General features: G+C 36.8%; 1 protein-coding gene across 1 annotated transcript in view; it reads left to right on the top strand.

The window, feature by feature from the left end:
* LOC145277787 (uncharacterized) overlaps positions 1-17,555 on the top strand; it is a 330,110-nt gene that overhangs the window by 306,363 nt on the left and 6,192 nt on the right. Inside the window, exon 6 of the mRNA XM_080129567.1 lies at positions 1,438-4,673. Coding sequence (XP_079985693.1) covers positions 1,438-4,673 — 3,236 coding nt within the window. The remainder of the gene's footprint in view (positions 1-1,437; positions 4,674-17,555) is intronic.

Below are 17,555 nucleotides of genomic sequence, written 5' to 3'. Positions count from 1 at the left end.
TTAAAATCATCAAATCTAAATGCATAATAATGATTTTGAAAAGTATTTAAAATTGTTTTGTTCTCAAATGATTAAAAAGAAATTTTTTTCTTTTTTTTCTTTTAGTAGACGTTATTTATTGCAGATATGTTGTTTTGGGTTCGAGATTTTCTTTTTTTTTTAAATTAAAATCATAATTTTTTAAACTCATCTATATATATAAAAGCGAAAATGTATGTATGTATGTATGTACGCTTTTCCTCGATGTCCACAAAAGGCTTCTTTCAGAGAAGTGCTTGCTCGGTTCACAACTTCTTAAAACTTTTTTATATCATCTATAAATTGTAATATCTCAGAGTTATCCACGGAGCTCGCCTGTCTATTTAATTTTATTGACTTTCAAACGTTAATTATTCGACATTTCCCGCATCGGCACGCGTTACATTCGGTTTTCGGTATAAAAAAAAACAAAACTCGACTTTAATCACAGGCCAAAACCCCCTCGGGGGTGTGGCTGACAAGATCAAAGTGTAGTATCTGTTCCGGCAGATACTGCAAGCTATGACTAGCTATGACTAGCAAAGACCAGATTTGGGGGCAACCCCACATGCCTGACCTTTAACCAGCTCCCATTTCCCACCTCTCGGGAGCTGGTCCCCTTTTCCCTTCCCCCTCCCTTCACTCCTCACATTAAAAATTGGCCTTGTGCCTAATTTGCTCGGTGGGGGAGCAAATAAATACCATCTGTTCCGGCAGGTGCTGCAAGCAAAGACTAGCTATGACTAGCAAAGACCATATGTGGGGGTAACCCCACATATCTGAACTTGGTCAAGGTAGGGATCACCCTACGACCACAGTTATTATCCAGCTCCCATTTCCCACCTCTCTGGAGCTGGATCCCCCTTTCCCTCCCCCCTCCCTCTCTCTCCACATTAAAAAACGGCCTTGTGCCTAATTTGCTCAGTGGGGAAGCAAATAAATACCACAGGCCGAAAGTCAGTTGTCTCAAGAGAGCTAAGTAACGTTTGTTCAATGTCGACTTCGTCATATCAGACTGTAGCTTTCATTTCGCTCCTCCTAATAAACAGCGAGCGGGTTTTTAAAAACAAACAAACCGATTTATTCACCTCATTCAAAACTGTCCTGCACAAAATGCTTACTGCTGAATACCTATCGCTGTCACGTCAATCAAAAACGCGCAACTGTTTTTTTTAACACTTTACTATTTTCCAACTGCGCGTCGTGAAGGCTTCATTTTTTTTTCACGGGCACCTGTTTTTTTTTCACATTTTCGTTTTTTTTTTCACATACCCCGAAAAACACCCGGGCAATGCCGGGTACCCCTCGCTAGTTATTACTAAAGCATCCTTTCGATCTAATGATTTTGAAAAGTATTTAAAATTGTTTCGTTTTCGAATGATTAAAAAGAAATCTAATTTTCTTTTTTCTTTCTTTTAGAAGTGATCATTTGAAAAGCCATCTGCGCACCCACGATACTGGGAAGCCCTTCAAGTGTACTGTGTGTAACCGAGGTTACACAACAGCGGCTGCATTATCATCACACATGTACTCGCATAGGAAGCCGAATGGTTGTGGACAGCTGGAATACAAATGTTACCAGTGTGATGAGGTATTTTCACAGCCGAAGGACCTGCAGAATCACTACAATGATATCCACGCTCCAGCACCCCTCCGTGAAAAAACCCTGCAATGTGGACAGTGTACTGAAATGTTTGTGAGCCAGGATATGCTCGACATGCATGTTGAGCAGGACCACACCGTGGAGAAGAAGCCGAAATTTGCGACAATCGAGCACATATCCGATGTAGAAATATTCCATAAGAGTGTGAAATCGCAGGAAGAGAACGGTGCCAATAAACAGATCCATAATAATGTAGCGGCTGATATCAATATTAACGAGAATGGGCAGGAGCTGGAAATGATGGAGACATCATCCCTGTCGGATACACAGAATAACCGGGAGAATGCGCTTGTGTGTCCGTATTGTCTCCAAGACAATTTTGAAACACTGGAGCTCCTTGAGATTCATATGCAATGTGTACACTCAGTGAAGGCGACCGAAGTATACACGTGCAATTATTGCAACGCTCCATATCCCAATTTGTATGCCTTGCATGACCATATGAAAGTTGTCCACCAAAATCTGTCATGCTTAGACATCAAGTATCCATGCAGCCTGTGCTCAAGGCATTTCACGAGTATCGATGCGTTGGCCGAACATAAGAAACACACCCACAGTCAAGCCAGTTCTTCAAATCATTCTCTTTACTGTGCAGAGTGTACTCTGCTTTTCCAGAACCCCATGGAGTTTCAGGAACATTTGCAATGTTCTCATAACTGTTTGCCAGAAAATTCCCTTCCGAAACCTCCAAAACCTATCAAGTCCAAAAAAACTAGCACCGATTCAAAGAAGGATATCAAACGTCTTCACCTCCAAGGAATATTTAGCAACAATAAAGAGTCCAGTCCGGCACCGATTGAACGGATAATGGAGGACAAGATGACGTGTGACCAGTGTAACGCTACTTTCCATGATGTGAAGAGCTTCCAGGCCCACCTTAAGATCCACCTCGACTCTGTGTTGACGCAGTACATGTGTCCGCAGTGCCAGAAGCAATTCACAACAGAGGACCAGCTGGAGAGTCACCTTTCTCTGCACTACCTCTGCCTCAGCACCGAGTATGGCTGCACCAGCTGTATGAAGACATTCTCCAAGCCTGATGAGCTGCAGAAGCACCTGATGGACATTCACGCCCACCACCTCTACCGCTGTTCACTCTGCAAGGAGATCTTTGATTCCAAAGTCAACATTCAGGTGCATTTTGCAATCAAGCACAGCAATGAATGTAAGATCTACAAGTGCACTAAATGCAACTCTGTCTTCATCTCAGAAGTAGACTGGCAGCTGCACGTGCGTTCTGCTCATCTTCAAATGCCCAAGCCGCACAAATGCCTGTTCTGCAAGGAGGGTTTCAGCACTGAAGTGGAACTTCAGTGCCACTTGACGATGCACGGCAAGCCATTTAAATGTCCAATGTGCAGTGAAGCATTCCATGTAGAATATCTACTTGACAAGCACTTGCAAAATGAACATGATCCCGAAAAGAACTCGCATCACATAGGCAGCACGTCAGCAGAGATTAAGATCGAGAAAGATGTTGGCGGCTCCATCGTATCAACTGCTGTCACGGCGATGGAAGTGTCTAATTCAATCCCCACATCTGGAACAGGAATTTGGAAAAGTACTGACCCCCTGCATACTTGTAACATTTGTGACATGAAATTCAGTAACTTGTCGTCTCTGCAGCTACATAAAAAACAAGATCACCGTGTGTCTGTTGCTATGACCACCAATCACACTCCATCGGTGATCTCTAGTGTGGAAAGCATTGTATCTACTACAAAGCAAGTCACAACCAATAGCAGCGATAAAGTGACGCTGTCGTGCACATACTGCAGTCAGTCATTTAAATCAAGAACAGAGTTAGAACGGCATATGAAGATTCATTTGAATTCCAGCAGCCAAAAGTGCAACATCTGTGACGAAGTCTTTCCATCGCCGAACACATTGGCTGAACACAAGTTGCAGCATTGTAAAATCCCCCAAGGGAACATCTGCGTAGGTTGCAAAGTTCCCCTAAAATCTGAGGATCAATTCTATATCCATTCGCAGGAGCACGGATTCCAAGGAGCCATCATGCAGTGCATCATCTGCCGGCAGACGCTTGCATCGATGATGGAACTCCAAATGCATGGCAAACACCATTTTCAGACAAAGCCCAACTTCTTCACATGTTGCGTGTGTTTACGTGGCTTTGACTCAAAGGAAAACCTCATCTCTAAGTTAAATAGTGCGGGTCGAACATATTTTGTCTGTAAGCCATGTTACCATGGAGAGACCTCCGACTTCCATTGCGGAGAGTGTGGGGCTCGTTTCCCAACAAGTGAACAACTCGAGAGTCACGTTGCAAAGCACAGGCGCACGTATCAGTGCATCAAATGCCAGCAGTCGTTCAGTACAGAATATGAAATTCAGCTTCATGTTGCCACGCACGTTCTGCAGGAGGGTAACCTGCACGAGTGCAAACTTTGTTCGCAAGTGTTTGATTCCCCGGCAAAGCTGCAATGTCACTTAATAGAACACACATACGGCAATTCTGAATACCAGTGCAGCGTCTGCTGCAAAGTGTTCAGCAATGCATCCGAGATTCAGGCTCATGCCTTTGAGCATGGTATCCATGCCCGCAAGTTTGGATGCATCCAGTGCAGCCAACGTTTCTTTTTCAGTTCTGAGCTGGACAATCACATGCTGAGCCACGTGAAACCAGAGTCCGTGTCGGAACTTCAGTGCAAAGATTGTCCGCAGACTTTCTCTAACATTGTAAGCTTCAACGCGCATCGACGTATGCACCAACAGAACGTAGCTAACAATAGTGCCTGTAATAGCACCAACAGCAGTAGCAGCGGCAGCTCTACTCAGCACGTCAAGTGCTCATTTTGTCCTGAAAGCTTCATTGACTCAACTGAGCTACAAAAACATTTCTTAGTTTGTCATTCATCGGAGCACGAAATCGAACCAAATGTTAACAAGCGAAACTTTCGCTGTTCTCACTGCAACAAGGAATATTCGTCATTTGCAAATCTACAGAGCCACATGAAGACTCACAAAACAGGTAAGCATGAAAATACTTCTTTTTTTACATAGGCATCACCACTTATCAAGGTCCAAAGACACTCGAGGATAAGGGTTAAGAGTGTACTGTAGTCAATTGAACAATATAGTAATTGTTAGTAATGGAAACTCGGTAAATTTGTTAACTTAAGTAGAATGGCTCATCAAGAACTTGTTTACGTTGGATTTGAAGACAATCAGATTGTAGTCAGCTGGAAAGCAGGAAAACGGAAGACAGTTCCACAGGCGTGCAGTTCTAAGAAAGAAGCTTTTTTCATGGAATTTTAGGTGTAGGCACAGATAAAGAGTGGGGGGAATTATTGATAGTGTTTTCAGCTAGACGAGTGTGTCCTGTGAAAGTTTGGCAAGGGGGGGACCATAGATTGAAGCTCAGTCGAGCACTTGCTATGAAAATAACGATAAAGCAGAGACAAACTCGCAACATCTCTTCTGTGAGAGAGGTTGCAGAGAAGAGATAAGGACATCTCCTATGAAGCTACAAAGTATTTTGAACTCTATCAAGGCAGGACAAGTCCTTTCTAGCAGCTCCTGCCCAAATGTGGCAACAGTACTCCATCCTTGGGCGTACCTGGTTCTTATATAGATAGAGAATTGTATCAGCAGTGAGATATCTACTGGATCGATAGAAGGATCCCACCATTTTTCCAGTTACCTTGGCAACAGATTTAATGTACATGTTCCATTTCAGATCAGGAGTAAAGGTCAAGCCCAGAAGCTTGTCAAAACATGAGGCCTCCCCAAGACGAGAGCCATTCATTTCAATTGATGCCAAATGGGGATCAGAACATTAGGAATCTTTTTTTTTTTTTTTTAACATTTGCTCACCTTTTGATTCGGGGTCAAATTTATAGGGAACGTCCTTCCTAAGTGGGACGTTGTGCAGCGAGATGTTTGTTCACATTACATTTAAATTTTCCCATGTCTGTGCAATTGTGGAAACAAAGATGAGATTTCTGAGGAAATTAGTTATTAGAGTAGAAAGTTTTTTTTTTTGCATTTAAAAATCTCTATGATCAAGGGGTGGGAGTTTGCTGCTAGTCAATGTGTATAAAGGGGTGGTAGTTTACTACTAATCCATATGTACATGAATTGGTGGTATTTTGCAGGTAGTCCATATATACAAGAGGTGTTCCAAAAGTAATACCTCCTATTTTTTATTCCATCCAAATGGATCAGAGGGAATTGCAAATTGCATTGTTATGATGACTGAACTTATGCATTCATGACCTGAAAGTTTCATCTCTTTATTGCAGAGATTGACCGTGTAAGACTAAAAAAGAAATTCCTGTCATGGACGTACATCAGAAGCAAAGATGCATCATTGAATTCCTCTATGTCAAAAAAATTTTAACAGATCAACATTCACCGGTGCCTGTTGAACGTTTACAAAGCTGATGCAGTTGATGTCAGCACAGTTAGGAGATGGGTTCGTCGATTTCAGAGTTGTGATAGAGATGCGAGTGACAGAGTACGCTTTGGATGTCCATACACAGCCATCACATCCAGTGCTGGCAAAAGTGTACTGAGAGCAGTGGTTACCATGTAGAAAAATAAATTCTGTAGCACAAAAGGTCGCATGTTTTAATGGTGCCACTCCTGTTTTCACAGCTTTTCAATGTTTTACTTTTGGAACGGTCCTTGTATTAGTGTGGTTATCATCACCAGTTTAATAAATAATGACTCTTATAAATGGTACACGAAACCAAGGGAATTGTAACTGCCAAGGTAAATATGTAAGAAAAATCTCATAATCTGGCACCCACCCCAGATGATGAGTCATCATTATTGTGTAACAGAGTGCAGATGCCCATATAGTAGCTGTATGCAAATGGCAGCCGTGTGTGAGGTGACGTCACGACAAGGAAGGAGGAAAAAATTGTAAAAAGAAGAACATATGCACAGACCAAGAAATCACATTAGAGACAAACAGATATAGACGTGTTACACATGTTGGTCCGAAAGTGACAGGAAAAGACTCCTCTTAAACATGGCCAGACAAGGACAAAGTGCCACATGTTCGACATGGCACAGTTTTCTTAAGCATATTGGAGTGTGATAGACTTTTGAAGAAAAAACAGGGCGTTATTCTGGAAAGTACCTGTAAACAAATATTTGTTGTTTAAACTGGAGAAAAAGGGAATCAAGTCTTTCCTAGTCTTTGTTTCTGCATAAAACGTGTGGGTCCCAAGAGTTGACATGTAATGACACCATTAAACAAAAGGTGTACTACATTACAATTGATTTTATTATTATTATTATTATTATTAATAATGTACAGGTTGAGTGTCATCATCCACCGGACCCCCTCCCAGGTAACCGGCTAACCATATGCATGGCATCTTTCATTTCACACCTTTAAAAATCTTTGTCCTCAGGATCAACCTATGTTTTCATACTATACAATCTCTCCACAGCAGTTCTCTGCAAAGCAACTTAAATCAGTCTCCACCCCCATCTACCAGGGTCTTCCAAATCCTGAGCTTTTTTTCATTTAATTTTTTTTATGGAAATCGCTCAAGACAAGGCATAAAGCCACTTGATATAAATAGCTAACAAGAATGAAAGATGATTATTACAAAGAGAGGAGATGTCTATTAATCTTAGGCTGTAGGTAGAAGGAAAACATGTAACGTTGTTCGGGAACCAACACGTTGTAACCTCAGTCACAAAGCAGACAAAGAATAGAAAAGAACTTCAGCTTGCTTTTTTTTGTACAACAACATTTATTTACTCATTCTCTTGTGACGTCCCTCACGTGATCGTCTTCCACGCCTCTGGCCCTGGATATGACCTTAAACTATATCCGATGAGGCCCCAGCTTGCGGGCTCTGGGGAGTGTGGAGCCACCCTTTAATTGCCATTGTTCCCAGGTCCACTCTGACCCGGAGTGGTAGTACCTGTTAGGGTCCCAACTATGGGTTAAATAGAAACTGACTTGCAAACAACAAATATATTCTATTAAAAAAATTTTCTTCAAAATCACTGGATTCAGCATTAAGTAACCTGAAAAGAGTTGATATGCCGTAAAACAAAAACAACCAACCAATCCACGCCTCTAACGTGATCTCAAACTTTATTCCCATCTCTAACATGATCTCCTTTTTAAAGTCTTTATTTTTCACTACTAGTGACATATTTTTGCATGCATTTGCATCCGTGCTATGTTACAAACACTGAGTAGGAAGAGTTCCACAGCCTTGCAATGCTTGGAAATAAGCTACTGGAATAGAAAGCTGTATTACAATAAGGTATTAATACAGCGAATTGCTGGAGACAATTAGACCAATGAATCAAACGAGCTGGAACAAAGCTATCTTAATGGCAATACTTGAGTATTGCAGGTAGCTGGCTAGTCGTACACCTGGCAAATTTCATATTTCATACCCAAGAAACTATTCTGAGGATCAACTCCAACAAGTTTCCATGCTATACTATCTCTCCACAGCAGTTCCATCCAAAACAGCTTAGGTTGGTCTCCTCCATCTGCTGGGGACTTCCAAATTCTGAGCTGTCTTGATGCTATCGCTTGAGTGTTCCATACGTCCATACTAATAAATAATGAGTAAAATGCAAACTGTTTTTCAAATATCTATTTCATAATTTATGAGCAAAAGTGTTATTAAATTATTTGGAGTTTTGATACTGAACATTTTAGCATGTATCAGATTAGTACATGCAAGGAAGGTGGGCTCTCTTTAACATGCTAGAAAATTTTTGGAACTACTGTCAAATGTATGTATGTGTGTGTATATATATATATATATATATATATATATAATGCACATCTACAGGATGACCCCTTAAAGGGGGGGGACATTTTATAATTTTCTGAAAATAAAGATAACTGATTTATTATGTCTAAAACGTCATATCGAAACATAGAATATCTTTAAACTTTATTCTTTGTTCTCTGGCAGTGGTTTCCAACCAGGGAAGAACTCTCCTCTCTGAGGGGAATTTCAGGGTTTCAGGCAGGGAATTGGCACCATAGATTAGCAGACACAAAGTAGAAAAGATAATGAAATACCAAGGTTTTATGTACGTTTCAAGTTTGAATGAATTCATATATATATATATGTCTACAAAGCCACCATTCGCCCATTAATGGAGTATTGTTGCCACATCTGGGCTGGTGCATCTACCACTAGTCCCTTTCTTTTAGACAGGGTATAAAAAAAGAGTCTTCAATCTAATAGGTTTCGCACTATCCACCAAGCCCCGGCTCCTGTCCCATCACTGCAGTGTTGCATCCCTGTGAGTGTTTTACAAGTACTATAATGTAATGTGTTCTGACGAACTCATTACATTCGTGCTTTCTCAATATAAATACTCCCAACTAACCCGACAAACAACAAAATTCCACCTGTTCGGGCCCCTAGATGCCAGAAAACTTGCCACTCTAATAGTTTCTACCCTCGGACTGCTAGATTTTGGAATTCCTTCCCTATACTAACCAGCAGAAGTTTAACGTGAACAGACATCTCACTACTCAATTTTCCAGATAGTCTGCTATAAGACATGATTTTAATTAATAGTGCCTCATGTTGAAGTAGCAATACATCTTGTTTGAGGTGAAAACAAGTAAAAAAAATAAAATAATCATAAAAAAAAAATGGCAGCGTTTTATAAAGAGGACTGTGATTAAAAAGTAAAAATGTGAAAAATTAAAATCTTTTTAAATCTGGATATCTGCAAAATAATTACACTTTGAATTTAAAAAAAAAAAAAAAAAAAAAATTATTTTTACAACCTAGCCACTATTAATATTTCATGCAATTGCTACTGGGAATTTCTGTATCGCAAGTCATTTGATAAATCGCCCAAAGTGACAAAACTTGGTGACAATATTCCTCATGGGAAAAGTTATTTTGGATGGTTTTGTTGTCTCAACTTGTACAAATATTTCTTTTCCCTTCCCAATTGTAATAAGTACAGAACTAAAAGATAAACCAGGTTTTTACCACATGTTTTGTTTAGTACACAATTCCGTTTTCTATTAATGAAAACATTAAATCTGCATCTAAGTATTTTTTTTTAGAGAAGTATATAATATATATTACCATTTACTTTATACATATATATATATATAAATCCCCGAAACAGTGTTTCATGGTAAACAACTGATGATCCCTTGAAACAAACAAAAAAAATTGGTATTATAGTAAATTCGAGAGAGTTGATGCAGTGATTGCAGGTGATTAAATGACTTACTAAGTGTTTTTTTTTTTTAACGAATGATAAAAAGTAATTTTTTGTGTAGTTTCAAGTGTTAAAAAACTTCAAAGACTATATATGTGTGTGTGTGTGTGTGTGTGTGTGTGTGTGTGTGTGTGTGTGTGTGTGTGTGTGTGTGTGTGTATGAGTTATATCATGTGATTGCTCTCCAGACTAGAACTTCACTTCGCACTTTTTTTCTTTGTTCTAGGGTAGTGGTTTCCAACTCGAGGGGAACTCCAGGGTTTCAGGCAGGGAATTGGCACCATAGATTAGCAGACACAAAGTAGAAAAGATAATGAAATACCAACGTTTTATGTACGACACAAACATTCCAAGTTTAAGATTGAAAAACACTATTTACGTTTTGGCTATTATATGTCAGAGGTTCAATGGTTGTTCCATATGAATTCTTACTGACCTATTGTTTTAATTCAGCTTTGTTAAATTGTAGATTTCCTTTTCAGTGTGGCCCCTCGTTGGGAAACCTCCAATTCTTCCACCTTTTATTTGCAAGTTACTACTTATTGAAAGAAAAAGAAACAAAATAACCACAAAATTTAATAATTTCCTTTTCTTCAGAACATTCATATGGGTGGGTAGGTGGACGGGGGCTCTAATCATGTAGTCTATCTGGCCTTGCAAGATATTTGACAATTTATTTCACAGGATTCTTTCAAATTCAAATTATTCTTTTCTGTTGAATTCTAAAATAAAATGGGAGGAGAGGGTGATGCGGAGAGAAGGAGTATCCTGCTGAAATAATAATGTTATTATTTAGAAACCCATTTTTAACATGGGAAGGAGGAGGAGTGTTGTGTAACTATTCTGTACTTTCACCTAACAATTTAATAAACAAAAATGGCATAAAACTTTAATTAAACTTGAAGATACAATAAAAAAAAAATAGCACGGTACCTTTTCTACAGAAAAACCAAAAATAAATTTTCATTCACTATTTTTTTCCATATTTGATCGGATGACAAGTGTTTTCCAATTCTTGCAGAAGAAACAAAAGTTAGTCCAAACCCAAAGGAAGCAAAGATACAAATTTTTTTAGACATTTTAACATTTTGTTTGCTTTTATACAATCTGATTTACAAAGTTTGTTACAGTTTTGAAAAGATGGTCAACAGATTAATTTAACACCATATAGTCACCCACAGACAGACTGTTTCACTATATCACAGCTCTTCAGTGCGATTAAATCAGTAACTGCCTTAATCTGGGATTGAAACTCAATTGCTTAAACAACAGTCAGCGCTTCTAAGCCCTGCATTTGGCTGCTGTTAAATATGTAGGTAAAATCAGTGATAAACATTGCCAAACGCTGTAAACTCCATTTGTTTACACAAAAAGAAAAAAAGTGATAGAAGACTCAACATGGTGTGTTTGTTCCGGCAGCTATCTTGGTTCATATTTTCTTTCCAACATTATGTATTTTTTTTTTCTTTCTAAGCAAAGAATATGTAATTTTTCTGAGAAGTATATGCACAAAAAGAATCGGTATTGACATAATAATAACCAATTGGTTCTGCATAAAAAAAAAACAGATTTGTTAAAAATGTACCAAACTTTTAGCATACTGAAGGAGCTGTTTTGTAGGAAAAATAAATATTTGGATTTTGGAATGTAACTATACTGTTATTATATATATATATATATATATATATATATATATATATGTGTGTGTGTGTGACACAAACAATTTTGGGAAAAAATATTGACCAAAATCATAGCAGACACAGCAAATTCAGTAATGAACTAATCTGAGGTGCAGAACTCCATTGTCTTCTGAGACAAATGGATGCCAACAACATTGTTTTTAGGGTGTTTCCCTGATATCGGTTGCTGTCAGTCCACAACATGTCACCTTATGAAAGGAGGGAGGGAGGTATAATGCCAAAAACCATAGTCAGTAGAGAAAATATCCAATGATTTATTGAGCGAAAATAGAGGTCACTAGTTCCTTTGTGCATTGAAATTGACGTAATAGACCAGACGAGTAAATAAGAGGTTCAGTTCTAAAACTATGAAAAAGTGTCCCTGAAGAAGGTCACCGAATGCAATAGCCGAAGCGTTGTGAATATAAAAACGCATCTAGATGAGAAGAACACAGAAATAATCTAAATAAAAAGATTGAAGGGTTGTTAAATAGTTTCTGAATCTTGACAAATTTCACTCAATTTCAATTGAGAGGATATGTTAATAAATGTCGTTGACTGAAAAACACATTGCTGTCAGCCAGCCATTTCATAAATCTAACTGTCAGCTGCTTTCAAGGTTTAATTCACCATGACGCTTGGTGGTTGGGAAATCTTATATAAACATGTCTGAAAAAACGATTAAACTGAGGAAGTAAAACAAAACACAGAAAGCAGAAGTTTCTCTCAAACATCTGACTTTTTTTACATTCCTATTAAACAATTATAATAAAAAAAATTTCTTTTCTTTTTTTTTTTTTTTTTTTTACAAAAAATCGCTACTTCTTTATAAATGGTGTTCAAATACAAATATACTATCCAGTTTTTATTTAAATTAAAGTCTTTCAAATTTGTATCCAAATAATTAAACTAAGTGTATATATAATCAAATGCATGATCCAAGTTTTTGTTTAAATTAGTGTCATTCAAATTTTCTTCCATATACATAATTCAAGTCTTTGTCTAAATTGGTGTCTTTCAAATGTGCGCTAATATTAGTTGCAACCCAACTATCATTTTGAATGAAACTATGATTGTCCAATCATTTTTAAATATTATTCAAATAATTTATAACATTTCTATTTCAACTATTCTATTTTTTTAGCATAAAACTTATCTTTTAGGTTTGTTTTACAATCCAGATTCGAAAAAGTTGTCAAAACTCAAATATATAAATAATGTTACCAAAGGTGAGATAAGTTCTACCTAACTAGGTGTGTATTTAGCGTTTTTACTTAATGTAAAATGTTTATTTGGCTCAAAAAAAACGAGCGTTTTCAAAAGGTACATGACCACAAGAAAAAAATGGCTATGTAACAAATACATTGCCATTTTTTCTTGTAGTCGCATATCCTTTGAACTAGCTTGTTTTCGAACCGATTAAACATTTTACATTTTAGTAAAAATACTAAAAACCTACACAGTTAGGTAGAAGAGTAACTTATCTTGCCTTTGGTAATATTTATTTATATTTTTTATTTTTTTTTAACTAGTTTTTCGAATCTGTGGATTATAAGACAAACCCTATCTTTTTAGCAGATATATAATGCAGAGTCAATTTACAAATAAAAAAGTCAACCAAATGTAACCCACATGAATCAGTGGACTCATTTCTCTGATGTTATTTTATAAGCATTTATTGAGCAAAATTAGATTTATCCTATAGCATTGGAATATTTGTTTAATAATAATGTCTGTATAACTTTTACATACAATATGTAACTTAATCTATGAGCAATTTCATTAAATTGTTAAAACTGCCGATCAAATTCAACACTTGTGATCTTGTTTTCTGTTTCTGCATAGACATATTTCATTTTTTTTTTCAATTTTTAGTTTAAACAAAAAATACTAGTTAACAGGGATCAATTAGGTTTTAAGGACCCCAGAAAACAATCCAAATAAAAAAGGCGACTTAGGGTCTATACCTGTTGACTTTCGCTGCACGTGACATTCGGAAACAAATAAAAAATAAACTGGAGTTGTTTGGTTTTTCGTCACGAGATCGATTTGTAATATAGAGAAACATTAATATTTTTTTTTTAATGCTACGGGGGGACTTTGAAACCTAATTGATCCATTAACAGTTGATTTTGAATTCTAAATTCAAGCCTTGAAACTGTTTTCAAATTAGCAGTTTTTAAAGGTTTATTACTTTCAACTAATTGTTGTTGTTGGCAACCGTCCATTTTGGGAGACGATGGTGTAACAGTGGAGCTATATAGCCTGAGCAGAGTGATATGGGAGTATAGCTGTTGCTCATGCAGCAGTCCCTACCTCTCCACGAAGCCAGAGAATCCATGAGAAAGACAGAGTCGATATAGCTTGGCTCTAACTATGCCACAGGAGTTGCCAGTGATGACAGTATAAAGTTAGGCCGCCTTAGGAACTCTGTCTCTGGATTTTCTATTGGGGTTTACTCCCTTAGCCTTTCCCCTGATGGGGTAATCTCACAAGGCATCAGATGTTTCGAATCAGAGTTGCCTTCTCATGATGAGCTACCATCCAAAGTTGACAAGCCCCACCTGTCCGAAGTGACTAGTTTTAAGGTGCCAGTGGACTGCCTTTGTCCTTTCTCCCAGTTAGTATAAACAGTTTCAATGGACTTAGTAGCTAAACCACACAAGAAGACTACCAGCTTTAGGAAGAGGGAGCTTATCTCTACTACCACTCCCGGTTGTGATAATCTTTGAAACTAATACAATTCAGGTTAAAGTAGCCATCTTGAATAGTAACATTGCTTATTGTTATTATCGAGTGTATTATTTGAAAGCAAGTCTTATATGGCTCTGTAGTGGAGGAACTCCTTTTAAGTTGAACTGTGCCTACTAAACAATTACTATTTTCGGATCTTGTCCAGAATTCCCCGTATATTAAAAAACAAAAATAAAGAAAAATCCATATGATGTACGTACCCATGACAAAACGAAAATATCATATTCCAAAAAATTATATAAATTGATCAAATAGTTTAATTTTTATAAAAAAAATCGTTTTTAGACGATTAATGGGAAGGATTAAGGGGGGGGGGAGTAGAAAGTAAGTGGATCTTGGGTTTACTTTCGACAGACGTGTAACTCTCGCTTCCCTTATTTTGTCATTTAATCCTCACATTCCAGGAACGATGTTTCTGGCAAAGTGGAAAGAATTGCTATTTTCTGGATAAGAATCTAACACTTATCATTGGCAAGTTTTTTACCTTGAAGTACTTTTTTTTTTAAGCTCCTTACATCAAGTGGCTTTATGCTTTTTCTGGAGCGATTTTCATAAAGTTTGTAGGCATTACAACATTTATCTAACAAGTACAAATTATTGTTGAGTCACCTCCCTTTGTTTCTGTGTATTATTTTAAAAATGCTAGGCAAGACAGTTATTTTTTGGAAACTCATAAAATTTGATTTTCTTATTTAAAAATAAAACTACTTGATCAATTTATGTGATTTTTGGAATATGATACTTTCATTTCATCACGGGTACATAGATTTTTCTTTTTAATATAGTGAGAATTCTGAACAAGAACCCTATCTTCAGCAAGAGTTATGGTCTCTTTAATAATTTATTGTTTTGTTCTAGAGACATTTTTGAGCAGTATGAAAATGAATGGGAGTAAAACCTGGCTAGTGAGAGTTGAGGACGTGTGTTGCATGGAGAGAAATGATATGAGAATGATGTGATGGATGTGTTACGTGAGTCTGAAATACATGTTTGGATCTGATGACCTCAGAAGAAGATTAGTGATAGATGTAAAACATTTGAAATAACAGGGTCAGTTGAAAGGAAAACATGGTAGGCAGTAGTGATGGGATGATTCCAATATTTTCCCCCCCGATTCCGATATAATTATGGATTCCGATTCTTTTTAAATTTCTCATTTGGAGTTGTTGTTTGGGCGGGGGCGGGGGGGGGGGTCGAATTACTGTAAAAAAAAAAAAAAAAAGGCATATATATACATATAATTTCGCACACATAAAAATACGCCTGTAGGAGTGATATATAAAATTTAGTCTTGCTGATAGTTTAAAAATCAATCAATATTTTATCATGATTATGAACCATGGACAATTAGGTTCAAAACAAAAACAAACGAATAAGGACAATTAAAAGAATCGTTTATGGCATCGGAAAATAGGAACAATTTTTTCCAGATTCTGATACTTTTAATAGTTTCAATATTTTTTTTATTCCAATTAATCATTCCCAGTACTAGTAGGCAGTGATAAGGATCGACTTGAGAGAAAGATGGATAAACGAAGACCTAACAGAGATAAGTATATTTGGAAGTTAATTTCTAATAGTTGTTCAATGAATATGCTGATGATGGGTGACTCTTTTGTATCTGCTTGGAAATTGATGTAACAATTTGTGTTGGAATAGTCAATTTTATTTTGTCAAATAAAAACAGTTACAATTCCCATTAAACTTAGGCATAATGCTCTGTTTCGTTTTGGTTGATGAAGGGGCGAGTCGAGTGTCCATTCTTTTTGACCACAAATTTTTTTATTACTTTTAGTTAGATTCTTTCACCAAACTATTGCATTCATTTTATGGATATAAACCGACTTAAAAGATCGACGATTATTTGGATGAAATTTTATTTACAAATGAAAATTTGTACAAAAGTGATGAATGATGAGGAGTGGAAAGATTTACAAAAAAAAAAAATGAAAAATAATTTTTTTTTTTTTTAAATCCTAATGCAACAGGTTAATAAGCTTAGCTAATTGTCAAACTGCCCACTGTTTTCAGAATCAACCAATAACAAGCAGGTCACTCTCTAAATGTGAGTGGGAGCTAAGTGGGAATATGAGAAATAAACAGATCAGGATGGGATGCAGCTATATCAGGTAGATGTTTTTCAGTGTGAAGAGAACAGTCACCTTGTGGATGATATAACCAAAACAGCTGAAAAAAATTCAACAATGGTGATTTTAAAAACACAAAAAATTGATTTGGTTTGTGTATAGATTCAGAAAAATCCATCAAAAGAAATGGTATGGTCCCTCCACCCCCACACCCACCTGTTTCCTTTTTTTTTTTTCTCAAAGAAGAAAACTTATTTGCTCATAATAAATCTACTGACCTCCTTAGTTCAACTGACTGATGACATCAAATAAATCAATTGATTCGTCTTATTGAATGATTTATATGTTGTAGTAACATAAGTCGAAAATTCAAACTATTTCCAAGTAGTACATTAGAGTATTACTTGTAATATATTCAGAGTATGTGTTTCAATTGAATAAATTATATATAATATATATTACGAGCAGTCATTTGATATGCTTCAGAGTTTATTCGATATCTCCAATGATTTTCACTCAATAATTAAAATTCCTCTCACTCGTTTCATTTTACTTCAGTTTAACTTTGCATAAAGCAAGGGACCCCCTTCCTGGGGCTAACACTTGATCTATGCACGAGATACATAGATATTCAAATATTCCATTAAAATGCTCCTTTACATTTCAAACACTGAGTCAGTAAAAAAGTTGAGAACATCATTTTCCTCTCCTTAATTGACCATTTAAAAATCATATATATATATATATATATATATATATATATATATCTTGTGTAGTCCGTTGGTCTTACCAGATTCCAGGACAATAATTTATCTAGTCTTCATGCTGTTACTTGAGGTAACATCACTTGGAGAAGGTGCACAATCCCTCGTAAAAGCCAGTGTAGAAGATCTAATGTGGGTCGTGAATAATATGTGATTTTTAATATTTAGTCAGGGTTTACTTGTAGGGAACATGCCAGGTTGTCCTGACAAACCCCTGTACAGAGAGACCTGAGACACTCGAGGATAGCATCTAGTAGGCATTCAAGTTCTACCATTTGAGAATCTCTGCTTATTGTAATAGTAAATCCGTTTTAGCTGACACAAACAAATACACGAGATTTACTATCATAAATTGGGTTATTAAATGTAAAATTTCGTT

This window comes from Euprymna scolopes, chromosome 1 (genome assembly GCF_053919585.1).
Source record: "Euprymna scolopes isolate OS-2025 chromosome 1, ASM5391958v1, whole genome shotgun sequence".
In the NCBI taxonomy this organism is placed as follows: Eukaryota; Metazoa; Mollusca; class Cephalopoda; order Sepiida; family Sepiolidae; genus Euprymna; species Euprymna scolopes.
This window is presented reverse-complemented; position numbering and strand designations above follow the sequence as displayed.